Here is a 24,606-nt window from a genome sequence, read left to right as displayed (position 1 = left end):
AGCCCTCAGTCCCTGGGAGAAGGACTTCTCGTACACTCGGTGAGTACTGCACCGCTTCTGACAGCCCTTCCTTTCCGAGGCCGCCTGGCCCCCTGGGTGCGGGAGGCGCCTCCAGATTGGCCTGGCTTCTGTGACGCTGGCCCAGACCACGCGTGAAGGCATCGGTGGGCAGTGGTGCCTGCAAGCACGCTGCTGCCTTCCGGGAAAAGGCACTTCTGGCCATGGGGCATCCTGGACAGCCCTTTGCTCGGGGGGCGGGTGGGATATAACACCCGTGGTCTCCTTCACCCAGATCACCAGGGCCAGTGCCGATCTCTGCGCTCATGTCCTTTGTCATGACTCCGAATGTCTGGGAGGCTGTTTTAGGGGAGCAGATGCTTTGCGGGGTAAAGAGCTTCTTCGCGGGGTTTTTGAATCAAAGCCAATAATGGTCCCAGTGTCTGTGAGATGTCTGTGTTGGGAGTAGGAGCATCTTTTCTTCAGTCCCCTTGTGGGTCTCACCGTCCTCTGCTCCATGCTCGGCTGAGATGGAGAATTTTTTCAATCCCTGAAGGCTCCAGGGTCACTGGGGGATGTGGAAAGTCGGGGCTGGAGCAGGGGCAAGTGTCCTGTGGCATCCAGTAGTTTTAGCTCTGGCAGGAACGAATGAACAAATGAACAAATTTGAGAGCCATCTAATTCATTCTGAAGACACTGAAGCCTAGAGAAGTTAAGTATTGCCCAAAAGGCTCACAGGCAACTGTGAGACCGTCCGCCAATGCCCTCGTCCACCCTTCCCATCCCTCCAACACACACACACACACACACACACACACACACACACACACACACACACACACACAATTAAGAGGGAAATGAGACCAAGGGGCTGTTTCCACTCTTGTGACCAGAGTCTGCTAACATCTGTTTATGGCTGAGGCAGCTTAGTGCAGTGGTGGAGGCCTTGGAGGCAGACTGCCCAGCTGCCAGGGTTACTGAGTGACCTCCGTTTTCTTACTTGGGAGTACTCATAATAACATCTACTCGGCAGTGCTGTTGTGGGGATTAAATGAGATGATACATTTACAGGGTGCTCAGCTCAACACTGTCAGGACCCCGGCCCTGAGTGCTCAAACTTTAAGAATCACCTGGAGGACTTGTTAAAACATAGATTGTCCTACCTTCCGACCCAGATTCTGATTCAGTAGGCTGGAGTGGGGCCGGATAATTTACATTCCTGATAAGTTCCCAGGTGATGCTGAGGCTGCAGGTCTGGGACCACGCTTTGTACATGGAGGCTCTAAGAGCTTGCTTTTACTATTTGAACAAGTTTAAAGTTTGCGGCTAGCCCTTAGGGCCGAAAAGAGACGGAGCTTCCTCTGGCGGAGAGGGATGGGCACTGGAGAAATTGCAATGAGCAGTGGACAGGTCCGGGACAGGTCTGGGACACCAAATAGGCAGTATGACATCATGACTTGAGGCTAGAGTTCTTTGCTCCTTCCCTTTGTTCATTCCACCAACATTTCTTGAGTACTTACTGTGTGCCAGGCACTGTTCCTACTCCTTAGGGACAGCGAAGGAGCTTCTGCCATCACTGGGGAAGATGAACAAACAAACACACAAAGCCCAAGAGGAGCCCTCACCTAGCCCAGGAGTTATCAGGGAAGGCTTCCTGGAGGAAGGGGTACCTGAGCTGGGTCCTGAAGTAGGACTAGTCTCGGTGTCAGGGAAGCATGGTCTTTGGACTGTTTCAGTGTCTCAATTCCATTGAATTTAGATTTCAAGGCAGAAAGCATGGAGAACTAAGATCAGAGGGGCAGTTAGGGCGGGATCATGAGGGCTTCATACACTAAAGGATTAAGCAATGGGGGACCACAGGAGGGTGACCGCGAGAGACCGGCCCTTCGAAAAGGACTACTCTCTGGCAGCTGTGAGGAGAGTGGACTGGAACCGGACGAGAGTGCTCCCGCGGTGCGCTGGCGGGGCGGGGGGGGGGGGGGGGGGGGGGGGGGCCTGAGTGGCGGGCCAGGGGTGGCACCTAGGTAGAAATAAGAGAGCCTGACGATTGGTTGGGAGGGAGGTGGGAGGAGTCGGGTGTTGGGCGTGGCCTCCAGGGTGGGCGGTGCGATTCCAGGTGGAGGCTGGTGATGAGGAAGTACGAGAGGTGGAGTGGAGGTACCACGGGGTCTGGGGTGCGGATGCCCCGCAGGCAGTTGGTTCTAAGGGTCTGGAGCTCAAGAGAGGGGGTCTGGACTGGAGCGGAGCCGGGAGAGCGAGTGAGAGGCCCAGGTAAAAGACAACAGGCCCAGATTCCCGAGGATCAGAAATACTACTAAACAGAAGTCATTTTTAATTTAATTAATTGTATATCAACCAAGTCAAGATAACATGAAGTTGATTAGAGATGCTGCTAGAATTTTTCCACCGCGGGAGTGTTTTTCGTTAAATTATTTTCTCTATGCCAAGCTTTCTTGTTGTGTGAATATCTGTGTGTATGCGGATTATTATAGGCGGCTGCTTAATGTCATTTGAAGCCCTCACTCCAACATATTTCTCCAACTATTGTTTGAAGTCTCACCATCTGAGAGGCCTTCCTTTTAGGGCTTAAACTTTGCACTGAAATGAAAATGTCTTGAAGCTGGCATAAATTCAATCATCCCTTCAATAAGCATTGATTTGTGAAGTGGATGGTTCATCTCCTTCCAATATGACAGACTTCATCCTGGGAACAAGTTCTGATGGAGAAGGGTAAGAGAGATCATAAGAACTATTACTTTTGCAGTCCTTTACAGCAGGGGTTGGCAAACTTTTTCTGAGGAGGGCCAGATAGTAAATATTTTAGGCTTTGTAAGTCTAAAGGTTTCTGTGGCAACTTACTCGAGGCTGCCATCATAGAAATAGCAGCCATAGACAGTCTGTACATGAACAGGTGTGGCTGTGTTCCAATAAAACTTTATTTATAGGCATTGAAATCTGAATTTCATGTAGTTTTCTTCAGTCATAGAATATTATTCTTTGGCTTTTTTTGCAACCACTGAAAAATGTCAAGGGGTGCCTGGCTGGTTCAGTCAGTAGAGCACACGACTCTTGATCTCAGGATCCTGAGTTTGAGCCCCATATTGGGGATGGAGTTTACTTAAAAAAATAATAAAAATTTAAGAAAAATGTCAAAATCATTCTTAGCTGGTGGGGCGCACAAAAACCAGCATTAGTTTGCCGGCCCCGATTTACAATTTATGGAGCATTTCCATTTCATTTCCATTACTTCATTTGCTCCATCATTCCAGGAGATAGATGTTACCCTTTACATTTTCCACCTGAGGAAACTGAAGTCCAGAGGGAGACAGGGGACTGGGCCATGGGAAGGGGGTGCCCTGAGAGAGGAGAAGTGCAAAGAAAGGGGAGCTGGAGGGAACTCTGAAGTCAAATCCTTATCTCCTTCAGAAGGACAGGTTGGGGAGCTAACATCTCTGCGCTCATATTTGCCTGAGGGTGGCCAGGGAGATGAGCAAGTGAACAAATTCCTTGCACTCATTATGTCTTTGGGTTTTGGCCACCTTGAGGGGCGGAGGTAGAGCTGTGTTTGTAACTCTGTGAAGTCTTCTGTGAGGACCAGATGTAGTACGTGCTGAAAGAGCCAGAACAATTTGATTGAACTTCTCAGAGCAGAAAGTGGTTGTGACCCCAGGAAACCACAGTGACTTTGGCTCTGGTTCAGCTGACACGCTCAAGCCTAGCCACAGATTATCAGCAAGCAGCTGAGGAAGGTCTAGAATTTCTCCTGGCAGGGACATTCCAGGAGAGCCTGGCTCCACAGTAGAAGTCTTCTTCCCAGCCAGCGTGGGGACCCATGGAGGCCCCACTCCGGGCCAGCAGCCCCACCCCTGCCTTCACCTCTGTCACTTCTCATTTCGTTCTGACTCCAAAAAAGCAGATTTAAATCCACCTAAAGTGCTGCAGAACAGCATTGTTGACTTGACAGCTTCAAGTTGCTTTGTGGCTTGTCTCAGCCGCTGCTCTGCCTGGGAAACAACGTCCAACCCCCTCTTTCTGTGTGGGGGGATCTCAGGGGGAGACAAAAGGGTTCATTGAAAAGCCAGGCAGGCTTGAACTATAAATCACACCAGAGAGAGATGCTGAGGGGACCCTCGAGGGAGACAGTCCCAGAGGAGCAGCTTCGCCTCTTGGCTACCTTCTAGCTTTTGAGGTTGTTTTCCCCTCACTGCAGACCACCTGCTAGAACAGGGAAGCACAACAGTCTGCTGAGCAGCTTGTGAAGAGAAAGAAAACTGTCCCCGTGTGATTCTAAATCAGGTCCGTGTGAGCGAGCTGTCATGAGACTGGACTGTGGGGACACAGGGATCCCAGGGGCAGAGCAGACCAGGTCGGGAGGGGGCCACTCAAGTGGTGGGATTGTCACGCAGCATTTACTGAGCTCCTACTATGTGCTAGACACCAAGTTAGGTTTGGGGGCTATAAACATAAATCACAGACTATCCACATAAAACACAGACTCAGTCCTGGCATAGGAGGGGTGCAGAGGCTCAGAGGGAGAAATGAACACAGACCCTTTTGTTTAGGGCTTTTGCTGCCAACAGCTCTAGAGAGACAGAGAGGCAGAGGCAAAAACACCAAACATGGAACAGTTAGGGCAGCTTCACTAAGGTGGTGAGGAAGATGTAAGCTTCAGGCTTTGGAACCTGTCCTGGTTGATGCCGGCCCTGCCTCTTCCAAGTTCTTCCACTTCTCTGAGACTGGGTTTCCAAATCTGCAAAATAGAAATAAATATATCTTCCCTTGGGTGTTGTGTGTGTGTGTGTGTGTGTGTGTGTGTGTGTGAACTAAATAGATAATCTATGTGAAGAGCCCTACATTTTTCAAATTTAAAAATCATTTTTCCAAAAATGGAAAGATGGGATATTCTGCTATGTTTCACCTAGCGATGTACCTTGCACCTTTTCTGTTGCATTAAATATTCTGCTCTCTCTATTGTATGAGGGCTTCTGGCAGTTAGTTTACAAACCAATTTATTATGCAACAACTTCTTCTGTTTCAAATTTTGGTTATTTTAAGCTGTGATAAACTAGCTCTTAGCCAAATCTCTGTACTCACCCGTGAGTATTCCCCAAGGATGAAGAGGGTCCTGGAAGTGACTTTGTGGAGTCAAAAGACATGTACATTTTTAAGACTTTTGATAAGTTTTCTCGAGTTCTCCTTCTGAAAAGTAGTACAGTTTGACACTCACGAATGCAAACCCACCTCCCCACACCTTTGCCAGCAAGGGTGGCCCCAAGCACCGGACACAGTAGTCCAGCCAGAGGTGAGGTTAGCTTTTATGCTGGTCAGCAGAGTACTGCTAATCGTCCACAAGACCGCAGGTCCTGCTCACAGAGGCTGAACAAGAGCTTTCACAGTTTGCTCATTTAGACTCAACGTACAGAACCTTGTATTTACCCTGTTCAATTTAATACTATTTGATTTGGTTCATTGTCTCTGTTTCTTGAGATCTTCTTGGGTTTTGATTCTTCCATGCAACATATTTAATATTACATTCTCTTCCAGCTCTGGAAATTTGATGGGCATGTGCTCCATATTCTCATCCAACGTATTTATAAAAACGTGTGACAAAGGACCAAAAATGGAGCCCTGAGGCCTATCACTGCCTCCAGGTTGATGATGACCCATTAATTGACACCTTTCAGTGACAGTAACTCAGACAGCTGTAAATGTGCCTAACTGATTGATTGTTCAGTGCACATGGCTTTATCAATATGGATATCACAGGAGACCTTGTCCGATGCCATGATCGAGTTAAGCTCGATGTCTCCTACCCTCTTCTGCATTCCCAGCCCACAGCGGGAAGGAAAGGGGAGGCTGTCACTCTGCCAACATTTGTTCTTGGTAAACCCTTACTGATTAGAAGAAATCACTGCTTCTTTAATAATGCTTTCTTTAACAGTGCCTTCCGGAAACCTGCCTAACTTGCATATCAAGAGTATCTGAGGTTTTAGAAATCTGCTTTCTTTCCCTTTTTGAACACTGGAACAAATTTGCCCATCTTCAGTCTTCTGATATCCCTTCATCTTCTACTCTTCTAACATGGTAGGAAGTTAGGGATCTTCTCTGCCATCCAGAAACTGCTCAGACCAGAAACAATACTGTTTTAAGCAGCTAGGTAATGGTGCTTTCTTTCAGTCTCCACCTGGTCACAGACCTTGATTTCCCCTTACCCATGTTTGCTCTGTTTTTGTTCTTCTGCAAGTCCTTCTCCTCGAGACCCATTGATTAATTCACTCATTCATTTTGATGACAAAGGTGTTTTTTTTCCAAAGATTTTATTTATTTATTTGACAGAGAGAGACACAGTGAGAGAGGGAACACAAGCAGGGGGAGTGGGAGAGGGAGAAGCAGACTTCCTGCCGAACAGGGAGCCCGATGTGGGGCTCGATCCCAGGATCCTGGGATCATGACCTGAGCCGAACGCAGATGCTTAACAACTGAGCAACCCAGGCGCTCAATTGATGACAAAGGTTTAAGAGCCCACTCTGTGCCAGACATTGTGTCGGGCACACTGAGGAATCACTGAGGAACAGGACAGACCCAGCTCCAGCCTTTGAAGAGCTGCAAACGAGCCGGGATATGCAGAGTTGATCATGGCTTGTGCAAGTCCAAGGTGCTGTGGGGCAAAGAAGAGGGGCCGCTGACAGACAGGTGGGCCAGAGGGGCCCCATGAAAATGCAGTGTCCATGCAGAGGCCGGACAGGTGATAGGAGTTAGAGCAGCAAGCAGGTGGGGGGAGGGTGCTCCAGACCCTGCGTCTATAAGTCCAGCAGGGAGAGAAGAGGACACAGTTCAGAGAATGGAAAGAAAAGTCCACATAGGCAGAGTGAGAAAGTCAAGAGGGGACAAGGGGGAAGGTGAGCCTGGGAGACACGCTGGGCCAGACCCTGGGGGGCCCTGTGGCCTGAGTCGGAGAGCTGGGACTTGGATCCACGGCCATGGGGAGTCCTGGGGGGAACAGGGACAGAGGCAGAGCTGGATTCAGGAAGTCTTCCTAGTGTACACTCCGCTTTGAACATAACAGGGAGAGCTCCCTTTGAGCCTTAAAGTTGTGTCATGAAGCTTCTGCTCAGCCTCGACTTGGCCTTTCTGACCTTGTATTCACAGGCCTGTGGCTGTCTCCTCTTCGCTCTGTCCACTTTCAGCGTGAGGCCACGGAGGGGCCAGGGTCACAGGTCTCTGTAGCGCTTATCTCCTTCCCACCTGTGGTCGAATATTCTGAATGAAGCTTCCGCATGCCTTCCTCCTCGGCAGCCACCTTCCCCTTCCTCTGGACTGCTGAAAGTTGGCCTCCCTGCGTCCTTGGCCAGCGCCTTTCCCATTTCCACCCTGTCTGCCCACCCCCACCCCTGGGCTCCCCAGGCTAGGAGGCTTCTGTTTTCCCCGTGGGGAGAGGGTTCTTGTCTCCTCCTCTCAGCCTGCCCTTCCTCCCCGAGGCGCTTCTGCCCTTAGGATTGAACATTTCACCTGTAACTACTGCATCATTTGTCCCTTAATGACATGTTATATTGCTGATTTTTATTATAAACTATACGTGAGTGCAGTGTCCTTGGGAAAAATGAAAACATCACAGCTCTAAAACCCGGCACTCCTGTCCCAGGCCCCTGCCTCCTCCCGAGGTGACCAGGGTGATCAGCCGGAGACTTGGTTTTTCAGAACTTTTTGCTATGAGTTCATGTCCACAGAAAGAAAATGATGAAAAATACACAATATTGTTTTGTGCTTTAAAAAGAATTCAGTGTAGGGGCGCCTGGGTGGCTCAGTTGGTTAAGCGTCTGCCTTCGGCTCAGGTCATGATCCCAGGGTCCTGGGATCAAGCCCCGCATTGGGCTCCCTGCTCGGTGGGGAGCCTGCCTCTCCCCACTTTTTTTTTCTTTGTGCACTCTCTCTGTCAAATAAATAAATACAATCTTTAAAAAAATAAAAAGAACTCACATAAATTGTTTTATGTTATACATTCTACTCTGCAACTTGTTTTGTTCATTCAGTAGAATGGTTTAGAAACCTATCCACCTTAATCCCTATAGATCTGCCTGGCTCTTCTCTTGACTTCAGTGCAGAATCCCATAATTCGGAATAGTTCCAAAGTGTAAGTTTGTGTGTTTCTTGAGTCAGAGTGTCAGTTTCCCCCACCTTTGCCAACCCCTATTGAATCTCAACAGTATGATGGGTGAAAATGGTCTTATTTCACTTGTATTTCTCTGATAACTAGTGAGGCTGAGCATCTTTACATAGAGTTGCGGGGTATTTTTATTTCCTTTTCTGTCAATTAGGTGTTCATACCCCTTGTTTTTCTTTGGGCTGCTTACTTCTTTCTTATTGATTTGTAAGTGTTCATTTATTTTGTAAATAACCCTTTGCTATATATACTGCAAATTTTTTCAACTCCTTTCCTAAATTTTATATCTTTAGAGATTCTTTCCGTTGGATTAAAGCTTCATAGTCATTTCAGGCCCCTAAGAGACGGGTGAATTCATTTGCTAAGGGCTGCCATAACAAAGTACCATAGAGTGGGTGGCTTAAACAACACACATTTGTATTTTCACAATTCTGGGGGTTAGAAGTCCGAGTTCAAGGTGCTGGCAGGGTTGGTTTCCTCTGAGGCCTCTCTCCTTGGCCTGCAGATGGCTGCCCTCTTGCTGTGAATTCACACGGTCTCCCTCTGTGCGTGTCTGTGTCCTTATTTCCTCATCCCATAAAGATAGCCATCCTATTAGATTAGTCATATTGATCACCAGTCATGTTAGATTAATGACTTCATTTTACCTTAATTACCTCTCTAAAGACCCTATCGCCAAATACAGTCACACTCTGACATACTGGGGGCTAAGACGTCAACATATGAATGTGGGGAATGGGGTGGGGAGGACACAATTCAGCTCGTGACAACAGGGTAGAGGGAAGGAGTCCACCTGCCAGGGAGTGGGAGTCCAGGTCCATGTCTGTCCCTCGTGGAACTGGGCCCTGGCTGGAGGTAGACTGGACTCAAGCTCCCAAACCAAGAATCCTGTCTCCAACATGATTTTGACAAGTGGCTGACCACTTCTCTTCTCGCCCTGCTCCCAAGGTGCTCCAGCCCCTGGTTCACTTGGCCACACTCACCATGTGTGAAGAGGAGACCACTGCACTCGTGTGTGACAATGGCTCTGGCCTGTGCAAGGCTGGCTTCGCAGGAGATGATGCGCCCCGGGCCGTCTTCCCCTCTATCGTGGGCCGCCCTCGCCACCAGGTATGTGCTCATCTGGACCCAAGGCTTTGAGCCACTAGGAGAAAGCGCCGCATAGTGGACACTGGACTGAGCTCTGTGTGTGTGCTGAGTATGTGTGTGTGTGTGTGAGTTGTATGAGTGTGTGTGTTGGGGGTGGGGACTCTCTTCTGATTAACTAACAGAGCAAGACCTTTCAAATAGCAATATCCGGGACCAAACCCAACACACTCCAGGCATGCAGGGATGGTATTATATCTGGCTTAAGTCTGTGAGATTGCTAGGTTTGGAAGAAACTTGTTTTTTTTAAAGATTTTATTTATTTATTGGAGATAGAGAGAGAGAGAAGCAAGAGCAGGGGAGCAAGGAGCCTGATGCGGGGCTTGATCCCAGGACCCTGGGATCATGACCTGAACTGAAGGCAGATGCTCAACCGACTGAGCCACCCAGGCATCCCTGGAGGAAACTTTTTTAAAAATACATGCAAGTAAACAAGACCCTTGCCTTTAAGAAATGTATACTCTGTGAACCAACTTGAGATCACAGTCTAGCATAGAGACAAAAGACTTCACTATGGGGAGTGCAAAGGAGGGAGAGATTAAGCCTGAGTGGAAGGACCAGGGAAGGAGAGGCTTTGTAGAAAGGGCATACCTGAGGATGAGGATCTCCACATATGGTGGGGAGGGGAGAGCAAGAGCCAAGATTTGGAGACATAAAAATGCGAGCAGAGGGTATTTTCGGAGGACAAGTACAAGTCCTGTGTGTGTGAAGTAAGGAAGAAGTGAATGGAAGGCCCCGCTCTCTCAGAAAATGATGTCGTCTTAGGAGAGAGAAGAGAGCCAAGCCCAGAGGAAAGTTTCCACCTTCTCTCCCCGCTGCCTCCACAGTCATGGGTGTCTGCCTCACCCTTGTCTCTTTCTGTCCTGTCTCTAGGGAAGACGGATATCTGTCCTTTCTGTACCCCTCTCCAGAGACCCTCTAATTCCTGGATTCCGCTAAGTGGAGCCCTCAGCTAACTCACTTCTCCTTCCTTGTCTTTTGCTTTGCAGGGTGTCATGGTGGGAATGGGCCAGAAAGACAGCTACGTCGGGGATGAGGCTCAGAGCAAGCGAGGGATCCTAACTCTCAAGTACCCCATTGAGCACGGCATCATCACCAACTGGGACGACATGGAGAAGGTATTGGTGGACCCCCTTTTGAGTATAATCATGCATCCTCATGACCCACATCTTCACCAGGCCTCTGCCCTGTCAACTGCCTCTAAAATGTGTCTCACATCCTTCTTTCCTTCCTGTCCATCTGCATGGCTACTCTCCGTGGGGCTGCCAACAGCTCTCATCAGACGGTTGCAATGGCGTCCTGATTTCCTTGTCTCCCACCTCACCATCCAGTGAATTCTCTATGCTGCCGCAAAGCTTGTCTTTCTAGAAACAGATTGTGTCACTCACCTCCTTGGGAATCTTCCGTAGCTCCTCATTAGCTGACAGTAGGTCCCTAACTCCCTGTCTGGCATCGGAGGGCCTGTCCCACCCAATGCCCAGCTGCATCCTCACAAGCAGCTCCCGCCGGAGAAGGGCCTGAGGCCATGGCTGCCTCTACAGGTGCAAACAGCTTCTCTCCTTCTCTCCACTTCCCCTCTCAGGACCTCAGGTAGATGCATCGATGCCAAGTTGTTATGCTGATGCTCTAATGAAAATTCTAAGTAGGACTCTCTAGGGGTTTCTAGAAGCTTGTGTGTGTGTGTGTGTGTGTGTGTGTGTGTGTGTGCAAGAAAATGCAGAGGTGGGGGGCAATTTTTAAATGGCCCCTTTGTGATCAACAAAATGATGTGTGTGCTAATAGAGCCCTCCTAATATTCTTTTGCTAAATTCTGCTGACGTTTGTCTGAGAATCCTTGTTTCTGCAAGGAGTGCCTTTTGAAGTATAATAGAGTGCTTATCGAACAGACTGCAACCAGAAATAAAGAATATTGCTGTGAAACCTTTAATGCACCCTGCTTTTCTCTAAATCCCAGACTCAGTCACTCTGGGTGAGATAGACACAATACCATAGCTTTCGCTTCGCACCATGGAGTGGTTAAGAGCACAGACCCCCGAGTCAGGGTCACGGAGATCTGGGAGTGAGACCTTCCTTCTGAGCCATTTGTGCAGATAAAAATACTTTTTTCATTAGGTTGCTTTGGAAATTGAACTAGGTACTCAGTATAATCCCAAGGCATGCCACATACTTCATGCTCAATAAATAGCATATATTATTCATATAGATCTAACAGTATTTAATTCAAAAACATAATAGACAAAATATTTTAGTATATAGTTTAGCACAGTAGTAACAATGTGTGAACTCTTTATTTGTTAAAATATATTTTATTTATTTACTTGAGAGAGAGGGAGAAAAAGCATGGGCTGGGGGAGGGGCAAAGGGAGAAACAGACCACCTCCTCCCCCCCACAGCAGAGCCGGGAGCTGGATGTGGGACTTGATCCCAGGACCCTGGGATTATGACTAGAGCTGAAGGCAGACGCCTAATGGACTGAGCCACCCAGGTGCCCCATGTGTGAACTCTTTAAAGAAATTCCAAAAAATATATTATGTGCCTATGGTACCTGGGTGGCTCAGGCAGTTAAGCATCTGACTCTTCATCTCCACTCAGTTCAGGATCTCAGGTCATGATCTCAGGGTCATGAGATCGAGCCCTGCCTGGGGCTCCACGCTGGGTGTGGAGCCTGCTTAAGATTCTGTCTCTCCCTCTGCCCCTTCCCCCACCTCAAGTGCTCAAATGTGTGCGCACTCTCTCTCTCTCTAAATATATATATATATGTATCTGTATATATACACACACATATATATTTGTGTGTACTATGTGCTCTAAAGAAAAACGCTATAGGGGAAAGCTGTCAAATCTTCTCAAATTAATTGCCATTCCAGTAAAAGAACTCACAATTTTTAAAGTTGTATATATTTAAGGTGTGACCTGATGACCGGATATACATTTATATGTGTAAGAGTCACCACATTCAAGCTCATTAATATATCTATCACCTCACATAGTTACTTTTTTTCTTGTACTGAGAACACTTAAGATTTACCCTCTTAGCAAATTTCAAATACACCATGCTATACATTAAATCACCAGAATATATTCATTCTGCATAACTGAGACTTTGTATCCCTTGACCAATACCTAACTATTTCCCCTCCCCCCAGGTCTTGGTAAATACCATCCTATTTTCTGCTTCGGTGAATTTGAATTAAAAAAAAATCACACTTTTTAATTCTGCAAAATAATCATAAGGTATGTCTGGAGAAATAAATAAGGCAGAATTTATGAGAACAAAATGAGTGAAAAAAACTATGAGAGGAGACTTGCCATACCCACATATTAAAATATAATATACTTATAAAAATTAAAATAGGTTGGGGGTGCCTGGATAGCTCAGTCGTTGGGCATCTGCCTTCGGCTCAGGTCATGATCCCAGGGTCCTGGGATCGAGCCCCACATCGGGCTCCCTGCTCGGCGGGAAGCTTGCTTCCCCCTCTCCCACTTCCCCTGCTTGTGTCTCCTCTCTCTCTGTGTCCCTCTCTGTCAAATAAATAAATAAAAATCTTAAAAAAAATTAAAACAGTTTGGTACCAGCACAAAAGTAAAGAGGAAATACATGATAAATGAAACTTTGAACACCAATGGGAGAAAAGGATTATTCAGTGAATTATTCCAGGACAACTGATGAGTTATTTTAGGGTTGGGGAGTCTTCATTGCCTTTACCTCATACCATTCACCAAACACATATCAGCTGAATATAAAAGTTAAATATAAAAATTCAAATGGTAAAAAAAATACAATATAGTAAGCATGAGCATTCATCAAATTTCTGGTGAAAGAAGTCTTAAAGGAAAAGATGACAAATGTGATTTCTTAAAAATCATGACTTCTAGTATGTGAAAAAAATAACCAAATTCAAAAGACAAAACAACAAATTGCAAAAAAATTCATGAGTGCAATGAAGGTTAACATAAATAGCTAGTGTAAATTGATCATTAAAAATACAAAGTCTTCACCAGACGAATAAACAAAGGATATGATCAGATAATTTGCCAAATGGAAATTATAAAAAGTTGCAAATCTGAAAAAACTTAAACTCATCTGAAAGAAATGCAAATTTTCAAAGTGAAGCAATGTTTCCCTATCAAATTATTTCATATATTAAGAGCGAGAGCCCTGAATGCAGGTACGGGTAACACAGGCTTTCTTATTCTGGAGTAAAGAGTAATTTAACCTCTTTGTCGGTGATAGAAATCGGAAAGTCTTCCAATCGCCATGCTCTTTAGCCTCGTAATTCCACTTCAAAAATTATTTTCTTTGGAAACGTCCTAAATAGAAAAAAGAAAATGTAATATGCACAAAGATAACTGTGACAGGATTATTTATAAACAAAAATCGAAGATACTGTGAATAGTAATATGAGTAAATACATGTTGGAATATGATGAAATGTGTAGCATTAAAAATAAATGTTCAATTTATTAAACATAAATATTTACTATGGAAAAGGAATTTTTTTTAAAGACTTTCTTTATTTGAGAGAGAGAGAGTGAACGAGAGAGCACAAGTGGAGGGATGGGGAGAGGGAGAAGCAGACTCCCTGCTGAGCAGGGAGCCCAACGCAGTACTCGATCCCAGGACCCTGGGGTCATGATCTGAGCTGAAGGCAGATGCTTAACTGATTGAGCCACCCAGGCGCCCTGGAAAAGGAAATCACTTATGTTACACTAACTGAAAAGTGGCAGGAAACAAAATTGAATGTAAAAGTATAAAAATAGCATAGTAAATAAATACAAGCATATGAAATAATAAATGGTGATAGAAATAAATTTGAAAATACTTAAAGGTGAAAGGTTAGTAAGAAGAAAAAGCCAAAATGTTAACTATTTATTACTAGGTGATGGAAATGTGGGAGATTTTTACTCCTCTTAAAAATATTTTTCTAATTTTAAAATTATCAACACCTTTCACTTTTAAAGTACTTTATAAAAGCTCTAAAAAGTGAAATGAAATGAAGTGCAGGTGTTTGGGCCCAACGCCCAAGATTCTGGTTCACGGGTCCGGGATACAGCCTGGGGGCCTGCACCTATGACAGTCATCTCAGGTGATTCTGGTACAAAGCATCTGGGGCCCACATTTGAAGAAGTTCTGCCATCACTCAATTAGGATTAATTGCCATTCACATCTCCTGTGAAACTTTCACAGACCGGACCTCTGCTTGTGCCATTTTCTCTGCCTCCGATGCCCTTCTCAGCTGCTGGAGACCTTCCTTTGCCTGCAGAGCCCACTCAAACCCCCCAGATAATGAACTGCCTCTTCTTTTACTCAAAATGTGAATGTTTCCTTGTATGTTGTCCTGTTGGATGTTTTTCTCTCCTCTGGACTTTGAAAACCAGGAGCAAGGGGCCGTATCTGATTTATACCTGCCCTCACCACAGTTAGCACCATCCTAGCCCAAAGCCAGGAGCCCACAAATATATGGGTACAACGGAAGCAGATGATCCTATGCCCCACCTCTGAGGAAATCAGAGCCCTATGTCCCTGCCACTTTGCTGAATCCCTCTGAAATAAAGACTCCTGTTGGGTCATCTTGGATCACTGGACACAGTGAGAAGAAATTACTTCCTCTAAAGCAGTGATTCTTAACAGGAGCAATTTTGCCTCCTGAGGGGGGAGGAGTTGGCAATGTCTGGGGACATTTTTGCTTGTCATTGCTGGAGAGGTGCTACTGGCATCTAGTGGGTCGAGGCCAGGAACGCCGAACATCCTAGAATGCACAGGACAGCCCCCCACATTGCAGAATTATCCAACTTAAAAGTGTCAAAGTGCTGAGGTTGGGAAACCCTGCTCTAAAGCACCAGTCCGGCCAGTAATAAACAGCGACAGTTCAAGCATACCTGTTGGGTTCCCAGCAGGAGATGGTATACACTCGGCGGGTGTTTTGAAATTAAGAAAGGACTACTTAGAGAGGTGTGAGCAGGGTTATGGAACCAGAAAGGGATGCTGAGGTACCCAAGTACTAGGAACAGCCTGAAGGATGGGGGTGAGGCGGCGTCACTACAGCTGGAAGAGGGACCATCCAGTAGGAGCGGGGCTCACTGAGGGCCACACCATTGCTTGGAGAATTGCTTGACCTCTCTCCCTCTTCCCACCCTCCAGCCTCTTGCTGGTGACTTCCATCAGCCAAACACAGCCAGAAGCCAGGAAGCAAGGAAATACTGAGAGATACAACTGGCCTGGCCCCGCAGGGCAGAAAGTGGGGAGAGACAGAAAAAGAGAAAAGATGGGGGAAGTTCAAGTAGAAGTAATCAATATGCTAAGTATATCGGCCCCAGGTCTGAGTCCTGTCTGGGGCCCTGTTGAAAAGGAACATAATCTGTAAAGGTCAAGCAGAAATTCCCACGACTCCGCTCCGGAGGAGGTCTCTTCTCTAGAACCCAGCCTGTGCTGTGGACATTGTGTCATGATTCCCCCATCATGAGCATGCCAATTGGAATTTTCTAGGAATCTCCTTGGCTCATTTGACTTTTTTCTCAACCAGATCTGGCACCACTCATTCTACAATGAGCTGCGGGTAGCACCTGAGGAACACCCCACCCTGCTGACAGAGGCCCCCCTAAATCCCAAGGCCAACAGGGAGAAGATGACCCAGGTAAGAGACCAGGAACTCTTAAACATGGGTACAAGAATGCAGCATGGATCCCTTCTCTCTTTCATGCATCAGTACAACAACAATTTTTGAGGACATGCTATGTATGTAGTCTATGTCAGGCCCTATGGGAGGTGGGAGCGGGGTAAAAAGGCACAGCCCTTGCCCTTAATAAGGTTACAAACCATCCTGGGGGCCCAGAGGTGCTGTGATTTTTGCCAGATCATCCTTTATCCTGCATTGTCCTTTCAGATCATGTTTGAGACCTTCAATGTCCCTGCCATGTACGTCGCCATTCAAGCTGTGCTCTCTCTCTATGCTTCTGGCCGCACAACTGGTGAGCAGCCTATAATCTGGTCCCTTCCTGACTCTGGGGGGCAGAAGGGAAAGCTGGACTCCTGCAGAGGTTCCCGCTTAGGAGAAGCAAAGGGATGGCCAAAGTCCATGGAAAACCCTGCATAGGGGTAACAGAAGGGAAGCCCATGTGGAATGCATTCAGGTCTACCTGGTAGAGCTGGCAAGAACTGATATGAACAAAGCATGACTGGTACATCCAGCAGGGACCGTTTTCCTCACAGCAGTCAGCCCCCAAGCTTACACACACTTTCCAACAATACTGGAATGTTTCTGCTCATGAACCTGTGATAGTGGCTATATATGCACCCTTGGTATGGAAAGGTGCTCAGGGAAACAGAGGGAACTTCAAGATAAAGCAGTTTCTAATGGGGACTTGACAGCTTCCATGAACATAGTTCAACATTCATTCATTCAAGTATTCATTATTCATTCATTCATCAGATATTTTTCCATTACTCCCTACATGTGCCAAAGACTGCACCAGGCCATGGGCACACACTGACAAGCAAGACAACCCTACCATCAGAGAGTTAACAGTCTAGTGGGCGGGGGCAAATGCAAAAGGTAATTTCACTGCTGATGACAGGACAGTGATGGGGAATGTATGATGGTTCTATAATTTACTTATTTGTTTTACCATTTCTCTACTGCTGGACTTTATGGTTGTCTCCAGTTTTTTATTTTTTATTATAAAATATGCTGTGATCAGCATCCTTGTACAAGTATAAGCTACTGGTCCCTGGATATTTATTTTGCATCTGGCCTTTACTAAGCCATGTCTCAGTTGATTCTCTTGGGTCTTCTAGGTATATGGCCTCATCATCTGCAAACAAGGACAATTCTATTTCTTTTGATAATAACTCTTTTTCTATTTTCTGTCATATTGCATTGGCTAGAACATCTAGGACAATATTAAATAATAATACAACAATAATATTATAGTGTTTCTCCATCAATTATGGTATGGCTGTTGGATTGAGAGAGATTTATCATCATGTTGAAAACCTCATTTCCCTCCATGGTTTAAGTTTCATCAGTAGAGAATGTTAATTTTTTTTTCAAATTGGCTGGTTTTTATAGTCCCTTCCAGATCTAACATTCTCCATGCATGTGCATATATGTTAGTTTAATGCCAGAAGGATATGCAAATTATCCAGTCTCCCTTAAAGAATGGGCAACTGAGATGCACATTGACAAATATGCAGTACTGTGAAAGTGTTTTAAGGAGTACAAGAGGGGAAGATGTTTTACTTGCCTTCCAGAAGGCTACAGTCTCATTTGGGAGAATAAATGATGTACACAAAAAATATTAGTGATGATCCTTATGGTGGGTGAATTTTCTCAGCTGCTAGAGAAAAATATGGTGGTTGAAGACCATTTGGCAACTGGTCCCAGAAAGATGAAAGACAAGAAGTTTTCATAGGTCCTATCCCCTCTCTCCATAGGCATCGTGCTGGATTCAGGGGATGGCGTCACCCACAATGTCCCCATCTATGAGGGCTACGCACTGCCCCATGCCATCATGCGCCTTGACCTGGCTGGCCGTGACCTCACTGACTACCTCATGAAGATCCTCACAGAGAGAGGCTATTCCTTTGTGACCACAGGTATCCAGCCCCTTTCCTGATTCTGAATTGAGCTCAAACCAAATCTGCTAGGACCAGATGTTCTCTGATGAAAAGTCTGTGGCCCCCTGTCCTCAAACTCTCTTGAGATAGATGGGGAGGATTTGGGGCTGGGGCTGGGCCTCGGGACAAGACCAGATGGTCAAGGCTGCCTTACTTAGGGAGGAAGTTTCCCAACTGAGATGCTCTCGGGAAGGGGACAAGGCCTCCTTAAGTGCCCTTTCACAGCATTCCCTCCTTCCCCAGGGACCTGCTATCTCTGTCCGTGTCTGCACCAGGATCCGAGCTGATTTTTACAGGGTTGAATGGTAGTAAAAATCTGATGATGCATTTTGTAACTGAAGGGCATTTATGGTTTGTCTGAGGACACATGGAATAAATAAGGTCTGAATTTCTAAGGAGAAGTTGTCGTACCTCAGTGCCCACCCCGGGCAAGAGATTTTAGGCAGGGGCTTTCCTAGATTCTGTAAGATCACAACAAATCCTCCATCTATACCGGAAATGTGTCCTGTAAGGCCCTCAGGAAGGCCGGTAGCTTTGTCAGGGCAGAGTAAAGACAGCAAGGAGAAAAACCCATGCAAAGTTTTGCCTGGGAATCAAGATTTTGAACTTGCACTTTAGGAAGAGGAATGAAAAATTAACATTTGTCCTAAAAATGAACCCAGAATAGAAGAGGTTTTCATGGAGATCAAAATAGGACAAACTAACAGAACAGAGTATCTACTTTCTGTCATTTCTACTCTTTCTAGCTGAGCGAGAAATCGTGCGAGACATCAAGGAGAAGCTGTGCTATGTGGCCCTGGACTTTGAGAATGAGATGGCCACGGCAGCCTCTTCTTCTTCCCTGGAGAAGAGTTATGAGCTGCCAGATGGGCAGGTCATCACCATTGGCAACGAGCGCTTCCGCTGCCCCGAGACCCTCTTCCAGCCTTCCTTCATTGGTGAGGTGCTGCCTACTGTCCCTGCTAATTGGGCGGGGAGGGGAGAGCTATGGAGGGAGAAACACCAGGAGTCACGCACACTTTGTTTATAATTTATACACAGCCCATATTTTTCCAGGAAGGGCCAAAAACACATCAACAATACAACCAGATAAAATTTACTTATTTTTAAGATTTTATTTTTTTAAGTAAGCTCTACACCCAGCGTGGGGCTTGAACTCACAACCCCAAGATTAAGTGTCACATGGTCTACTGACTGAGCCAGCCGGGCGCCCCCGGTAAAATCTAATTTTAAATAAAAGGATACGGAAACCAAAATAAAAGAAAAGCAGAAGAGGGAATATAACATAAACTAAGAATAAGGTTAATACACAAAACACTTCTTGGATCACTCAACATTTAGGTCACTGGGGCCAAAACCCACAGCAATAAGCAGGATGGGTATGGGGTCAGACCTGGCCTCAGGTCCTGATTCTTCCCCTTTAAAGCCTGTCACTTTGGACGTGTTGTCTTCTTCAAACCTCAGTTTTCTCATCTATAAAGTGGGAATAATGATTAGTGCCAACTAGATAGAGTTGCAACAAAGGTCAAGTAAGAGAATATTTAGTACAAGGACAACTGCTTTCTTGAGGAGTATATAGGTATAGCTGGGCCTGCAAACCAACGTTAATAGACAGTGTAGTAGTTCATAGCAGCTGAGCAAAGTGATATAAGCCTAAGAAATCGGGAAAGGCTTCTTAGGGAAGGCCAACATTTGAACAGAATCTTGAAGAATGAGTACCATTTGAGGGCATCTGGGGACGGAAGGAGTGCAAGATAGGGAACGACATATGGGGCGGATGGAAGGGTCCATGCAAAGACATGGAGGTGTGAGAGGCCGTGGTCTACTTGGGACACGGTGGCAGAAATGTGGGGTGCATGTGTGTGTGTGTGTGTGTGCGCGCGCAGGGGAAACTGGTGAGAGTGGCTGGACCACACCAAGAGCATAGTGGTTAATCATATCAGCAACGAGATCCCTGAAAGTTTTTAGGCAGTAGTGTAGCAAGGTCAGGTTTGTATTTTAGGAAGGTTCCTCTAACCTCAGTGTGAAATTATGTCACGTGGAGGAAAGGCTAGAGGTGGGGGAGGCCAGGAAGGCGGGCATGAGCTGGTTCGGCATGCAGGCCTTTCACTATGGAGGGCCCCGGGGCGGGGCCAGGCTAAGGTAGGTAGATGTAACCTGTAGATAAAGGGGGGGGGGGGCTGTCAAAGATGACGTGGTGGGTAGATCCATGCAATAGAATATTTTTTGACAATAAAAGAGATTAACGCATCGACACACGCTCTAACGTTAATGGACTTTAAGAACATTAGGTGAAATGTGAACATTAACATACCATTAAGTGAAAGGCACCAGACACAAAAGGCTACATATTGTAGGATTCCATTTATATGAAATGTGTCCAGAACAGGCCAATCTATAGAGATAGAAAATAAATTAGTGGTCACCTCGGGCTGGGGAAGGGCTGGGGAAGGGGAAGTTCGCAGTGTCTGCTAACCGGTACAGAGTTTCTTTTTGGGGTGTTACAAATGTTCTAAAATTAGATTTTGGCAACGGTTGCAGAATCCATGAAACTACTAAAAATTACTGGACTTTAATAGGATGAATATTATGATACATGAATTATAACTCAATAAAGCTTGGGAAAAGATGACTCATTGAAAGTGTTCCCTTAGAAATATACCCTCGCCGATCAGTGTGAAAGATCAATCAGAACAGGAGGAACCAAAAGCCAGTTAGAGGTCTGATCCTATAATCCGTTTGGGAGGTGATTAAGGTTCTGCACTAAGACAGAAGGATCACTTGAGGAGCTGGAGGTGTGGGTATTTATGAATTAACGGGTGTTGATTGATACTATGACCTGCGCTAGGCATGGAGTCTGCCGGGATTCATGAAACCACCTACAATTCCATCATGAAGTGTGACATCGACATCCGCAAGGACTTATATGCCAACAATGTCCTCTCGGGGGGTACTACCATGTACCCTGGCATTGCTGACAGGATGCAGAAGGAGATCACAGCCCTGGCCCCCAGCACCATGAAGATCAAGGTGGGTCCTGCCCCAGTTCCCTCCATCCTGTTCTTTGGACAAATACCTGCCTATTCGGGAGATGCTCCAAGTCAGTCTGCCAGGCCCGTAGATTGGTGGTCTCCTGGGCTCAGCATTGTTCTGGTCTGGGACAGATTCCATCTCGGGGGATTATGTTCCTTGGGCACTGATGAGCTGGAGACATGTTTAGCATGAGATCTCAAATGTAATCATATGATGTCCTATGAGAAGGGAGTGAAAGAATTTGGGATGAAGAGAATATTGAGGGGGTTGAGGATGCAATCAGGAGGAGGGAAAGAGAGGGGAAGAAAAGAAGGAAGCAACGCTACAGCATCTTTAGACTTTAAAATGAATATAGGTGTTACCTCAGAGGAGGATGAAAGTTCCAGAGAGAAACTCTGGCATGGGGCAGGCTGCTGGTTCAAACTCACAGGGATATCACTTGATTCCTGGACAACCTGTGATCTGTTGTCTGCTCTTGGTTCACGTCCTCCCCACGCAGCTGCTCACCAAGGCAGCTCACCTCACAAGCCTTGTCAGAGTGGAGGCCCACTTGTCTTCTGCCTCTCTCCAGCCTCTGGTCCCCAAGCAACCGTACAGAGCTTTTTTTTTAAAAAAGATTTTATTCATTCATTTGACAGAGAGAGAGCACAAGGGGAATGGCAGGCAGAGGGAGAAGCAGGCTCCCCATTGAGCAGGGAGCCCAACGTGGGGTTCGATCCCAGGACCCCGGGATCATGACCGGAGCCGAAGGCACAAGCCCAACCTACTGAGCCACACAGGCGTCCCCATACAGAGCTTTTTAGGGCTTCTAAGAATTTTGCTGCTAGCAGGTTTAGAAAAGGAGTTGGGAATCGAATAGAGATAACAAATAGGTTGAAAGTTACAAAGTCTCACAATAAAGTTGGTCTCTGGGAGTTGGCTTCATCTGAGGGAGTGTATCATAAGAAACTTTTTCACAAAGGAAGACTGCCCCGGGCCTTCCCCCTGCCTAGCAGATGGTGCTCAGCAAAGGTAAGCAGAGCCGGTTACCAGAAAACAGGTGGGAGCCTGCAGGCCCTTCTCACCCAGATCCCCTGGAGCAGCATGGCGGGGCCTGGCGCCAGGCCCGAGGCAGGGGATTTTTACCAGGGCCATTTACCACATCTCGCCTCACCCCCAGATTCTGGCTCACCAGATCCGGGGTGCCCCCATCACCTATACTGATAAATAAACACCAGCGTTTTGATGCATATCCCAATTTGTGAGCCACTGCCCTGAGTTTAACAACGTGTGCCAGCCTTCAAGGAGTTTAGAATCTCATCAGTAGACTTGCTCACTGAGAGGGCTACGTAAATAAGACACGAGGAGGGGAAAGGGCACTTGCGGCAGGGGAAATAGAGCGAGCAAAAGTGCCCCAGTGGGTATGTGTGTGCAGGCACGAACGGGCCAGCCGGATTCGTGTAGGGGAGCTGGGGAGATAAGACGGGCGCCGAAGGTCTGGAAGAAGAGAGGTGAGGCAGGGTGGCGCTGAGGCGGGGGACCCCAGCCCGGGGAAGCCCAGACTCCTCTCACAACCAGAGCTGGGCAGCAGTAACGTGGCTGTGCTGGTCCTTGAGGTATCAGTCCAAAGAGTGACCGAGTGCCTTTGTCTGACTGAATAATACAATAACTTCTTAAGACTCTTCTTCTTCTGCAATTCCATGATCTCCACAATTTAGGAAAGATGTAGAGAGGGTCTAAGGAGACAAAAACAATCAATTCAGCGTCCGGTTTATTCTGGCCCTGAATCCTTAGACCCTTTAGTAGCTGTCCCTCTGGATCCACTTGTAGGTGGAGTTCAAAGTTGTTTGACAGGACAACCAATTTCTAGAGGCTAAGCTCAGGACTTGTCAGCTACCAGTGGCTATTGACAGATGAAGCTCAATACAGGGTCTGAGTGTGCTGGCTGACTCAGGATTGGGAGAAGCCCAGCCTCAGCTGCACGTGCATCCAAACTCCAGGCAAGAACAGAGTGGCGCTTTCCCTGTAGATGTTTGTATTGGTCATCCATCGCTGAGGAACAAGCAACTGTGAAATCTCAGGGACATAACAATCAGTATTTATTGCGTGTGCGTCTGCGGGTCAGCTAATCTAAGTCAGGCCCGGCTCAGCAGCTCTGCAGGTCTAGCCAGCTCAGGTCAGGTCTGTAGCTTTCATGCTGGGGCCCAGGCTGAAGGGCCAGCAGCTTCTCCAGGGAAGCCCTTCTCATCAGGATGGCAGAGGCACAGCTGCAGGCCTGAGGCCCATGTCAAGCTCCTGTTTGTGCCACGTCTGCTAACGTCCCATCAGTCAAAGCAAATACAGGGCCCAGCCCAAAGTCACAGGGCGAAACAGTGCACCCTTCCCACGCGGGGAGGACGAGGGCGGGAGTAAAGATTTGAGCAACAGTCTAATCTAACACAAGGTTTACCCTGTTTGTTTCTGACCTGGAGGCCGTCCTTACCTGGGGCAGCCTGGCACTGTGATGAGATGATCTCCTGGACCACCTCCCTATTCCCTTGGGTGCTAATTACGATTCACCACATTTATTCTTTGCAGATTATTGCTCCCCCAGAGCGGAAGTACTCGGTCTGGATTGGAGGCTCCATCCTGGCTTCTCTCTCCACCTTTCAGCAGATGTGGATCAGCAAGCCTGAGTATGATGAGGCAGGGCCCTCCATTGTCCACAGGAAGTGCTTCTAAAGTCAGAACAGATTCTCTGGGGATCCCCTGGAGACTGCTCTGCTACCAATCATGAAACATTAAAACCTGCAAGCCTTACTTCTCTGTGTGGGGCTTTTTTTCCGCCCTGGGCTTTTACACAGTGCTAAGGGCTTTTCACACCTTATTTCTCATCCACACAATGATCCTGTGAGATGCATATATTCCCACATTACAGAAGAGGAAATTGAGGCTCAGAGAAGTTAAGAACGTGCTGAAGACCACAGGATCAAGATTAAAAACCAAGTCTGTCTGACTCTAAAGCTAGTACTCCTACCGTACTACCCTGTTTCCCTGTCCTTGAACGTGAGTAAGAATGAGGGCTAGATGGCGCTTGGTGGGGGCGGCAGGTTAGGAAGCAAGGGCTTTCAGAGATCTAAGTCCTTGTACTTGAGGGCAATGCACAGAGAACGTGACCAGAAAGAAACACAAGGTTTATAGGCTGTGACATGTGAGTGGCTCAAACGCAATGTTTGAATTCGGGTGGTGGAAGGTCACAGTGGGCTCAAGATCTCTATGAGGGCTTTTGTTATTGAGGATTGGGCTGTATCTTTCCCCAAAACTAACCCAGAAAGGAGCAGCACCTTTAGGAAGAATTTTTTTTTTCTTTCCCTCCTCTCGTCCTCCTTCCTCTTCTTCTTCTTCTCCCTTCTCCCCCTTTTGTTCTTGCTCTTCCTCCTGCTACTTCTTTTATTTTTTAAAGATTTTATTTATTTATTTGGCAGAGAGAGACACAGCGAGAGAGGGAACACAAGCAGGGGGAGTGGGAGAGGGAGAAGCAGGCTTCCCGCGGAGCAGGGAGCCCGATGCGGGGCTCGATCCCAGGACCCTGGGACCATGACCTGAGCTGAAGGCAGACGCTTAACGACTGAGCCACCCAGGCGCCCCACCTCCTGCTTCTATCTCCCTCTCAGTCTCTCTCTTGTTATTTGCTC

The 24,606-nt window shown here is 46.9% G+C and overlaps 1 protein-coding gene across 2 annotated transcripts; it reads left to right on the top strand.

Annotated features, from left to right (window-relative positions):
* ACTG2 (actin gamma 2, smooth muscle) lies at window positions 1-23,731 on the top strand. Of its 2 annotated transcripts, none has more exons than XM_027623026.1 (9): window positions 1-39; window positions 9,107-9,268; window positions 10,294-10,422; window positions 15,828-15,938; window positions 16,188-16,272; window positions 17,738-17,899; window positions 18,667-18,858; window positions 20,769-20,950; window positions 23,510-23,731. In XM_027623026.1, the coding sequence occupies exons 2-9, from the start codon at window positions 9,143-9,145 to the stop codon at window positions 23,651-23,653; spliced, it is 1,131 nt and encodes a 376-aa protein (XP_027478827.1). In that variant the 5' UTR covers window positions 1-39; window positions 9,107-9,142; the 3' UTR covers window positions 23,654-23,731. The 2 variants fall into 2 exon arrangements, with proteins under 2 accessions (XP_027478827.1, XP_027478826.1); XM_027623025.1 differs by lacking the exon at window positions 1-39 and adding an exon at window positions 2,594-2,727 and having other exon boundaries at window positions 23,510-23,723.
* The last annotated feature ends 875 nt before the right edge of the window (window positions 23,732-24,606 follow it).

Source organism: Zalophus californianus, chromosome 8, assembly GCF_009762305.2.
Source record: "Zalophus californianus isolate mZalCal1 chromosome 8, mZalCal1.pri.v2, whole genome shotgun sequence".
Lineage (NCBI taxonomy): Eukaryota > Metazoa > Chordata > Mammalia > Carnivora > Otariidae > Zalophus > Zalophus californianus.
Note: the sequence above shows the minus strand (reverse complement) of the source record. Positions and strands in the feature narration are given on the sequence as shown.

What these genes read in the sequence shown, in the direction of transcription:
- ACTG2 (XM_027623026.1), top strand. Translation starts at nt 9,143, where the DNA reads ATGTGTGAAGAGGAGACCACTGCACTCGTGTGTGACAATGGCTCTGGC. An exon ending in TGCTTCTGGCCGCACAACTG is followed by an intron (nt 16,273 to 17,737) that starts GTGAGCAGCCTA and finishes CTCTCTCCATAG; the next exon opens with GCATCGTGCTGGATTCAGGG. An exon ending in CTTCCAGCCTTCCTTCATTG is followed by an intron (nt 18,859 to 20,768) that starts GTGAGGTGCTGC and finishes GACCTGCGCTAG; the next exon opens with GCATGGAGTCTGCCGGGATT.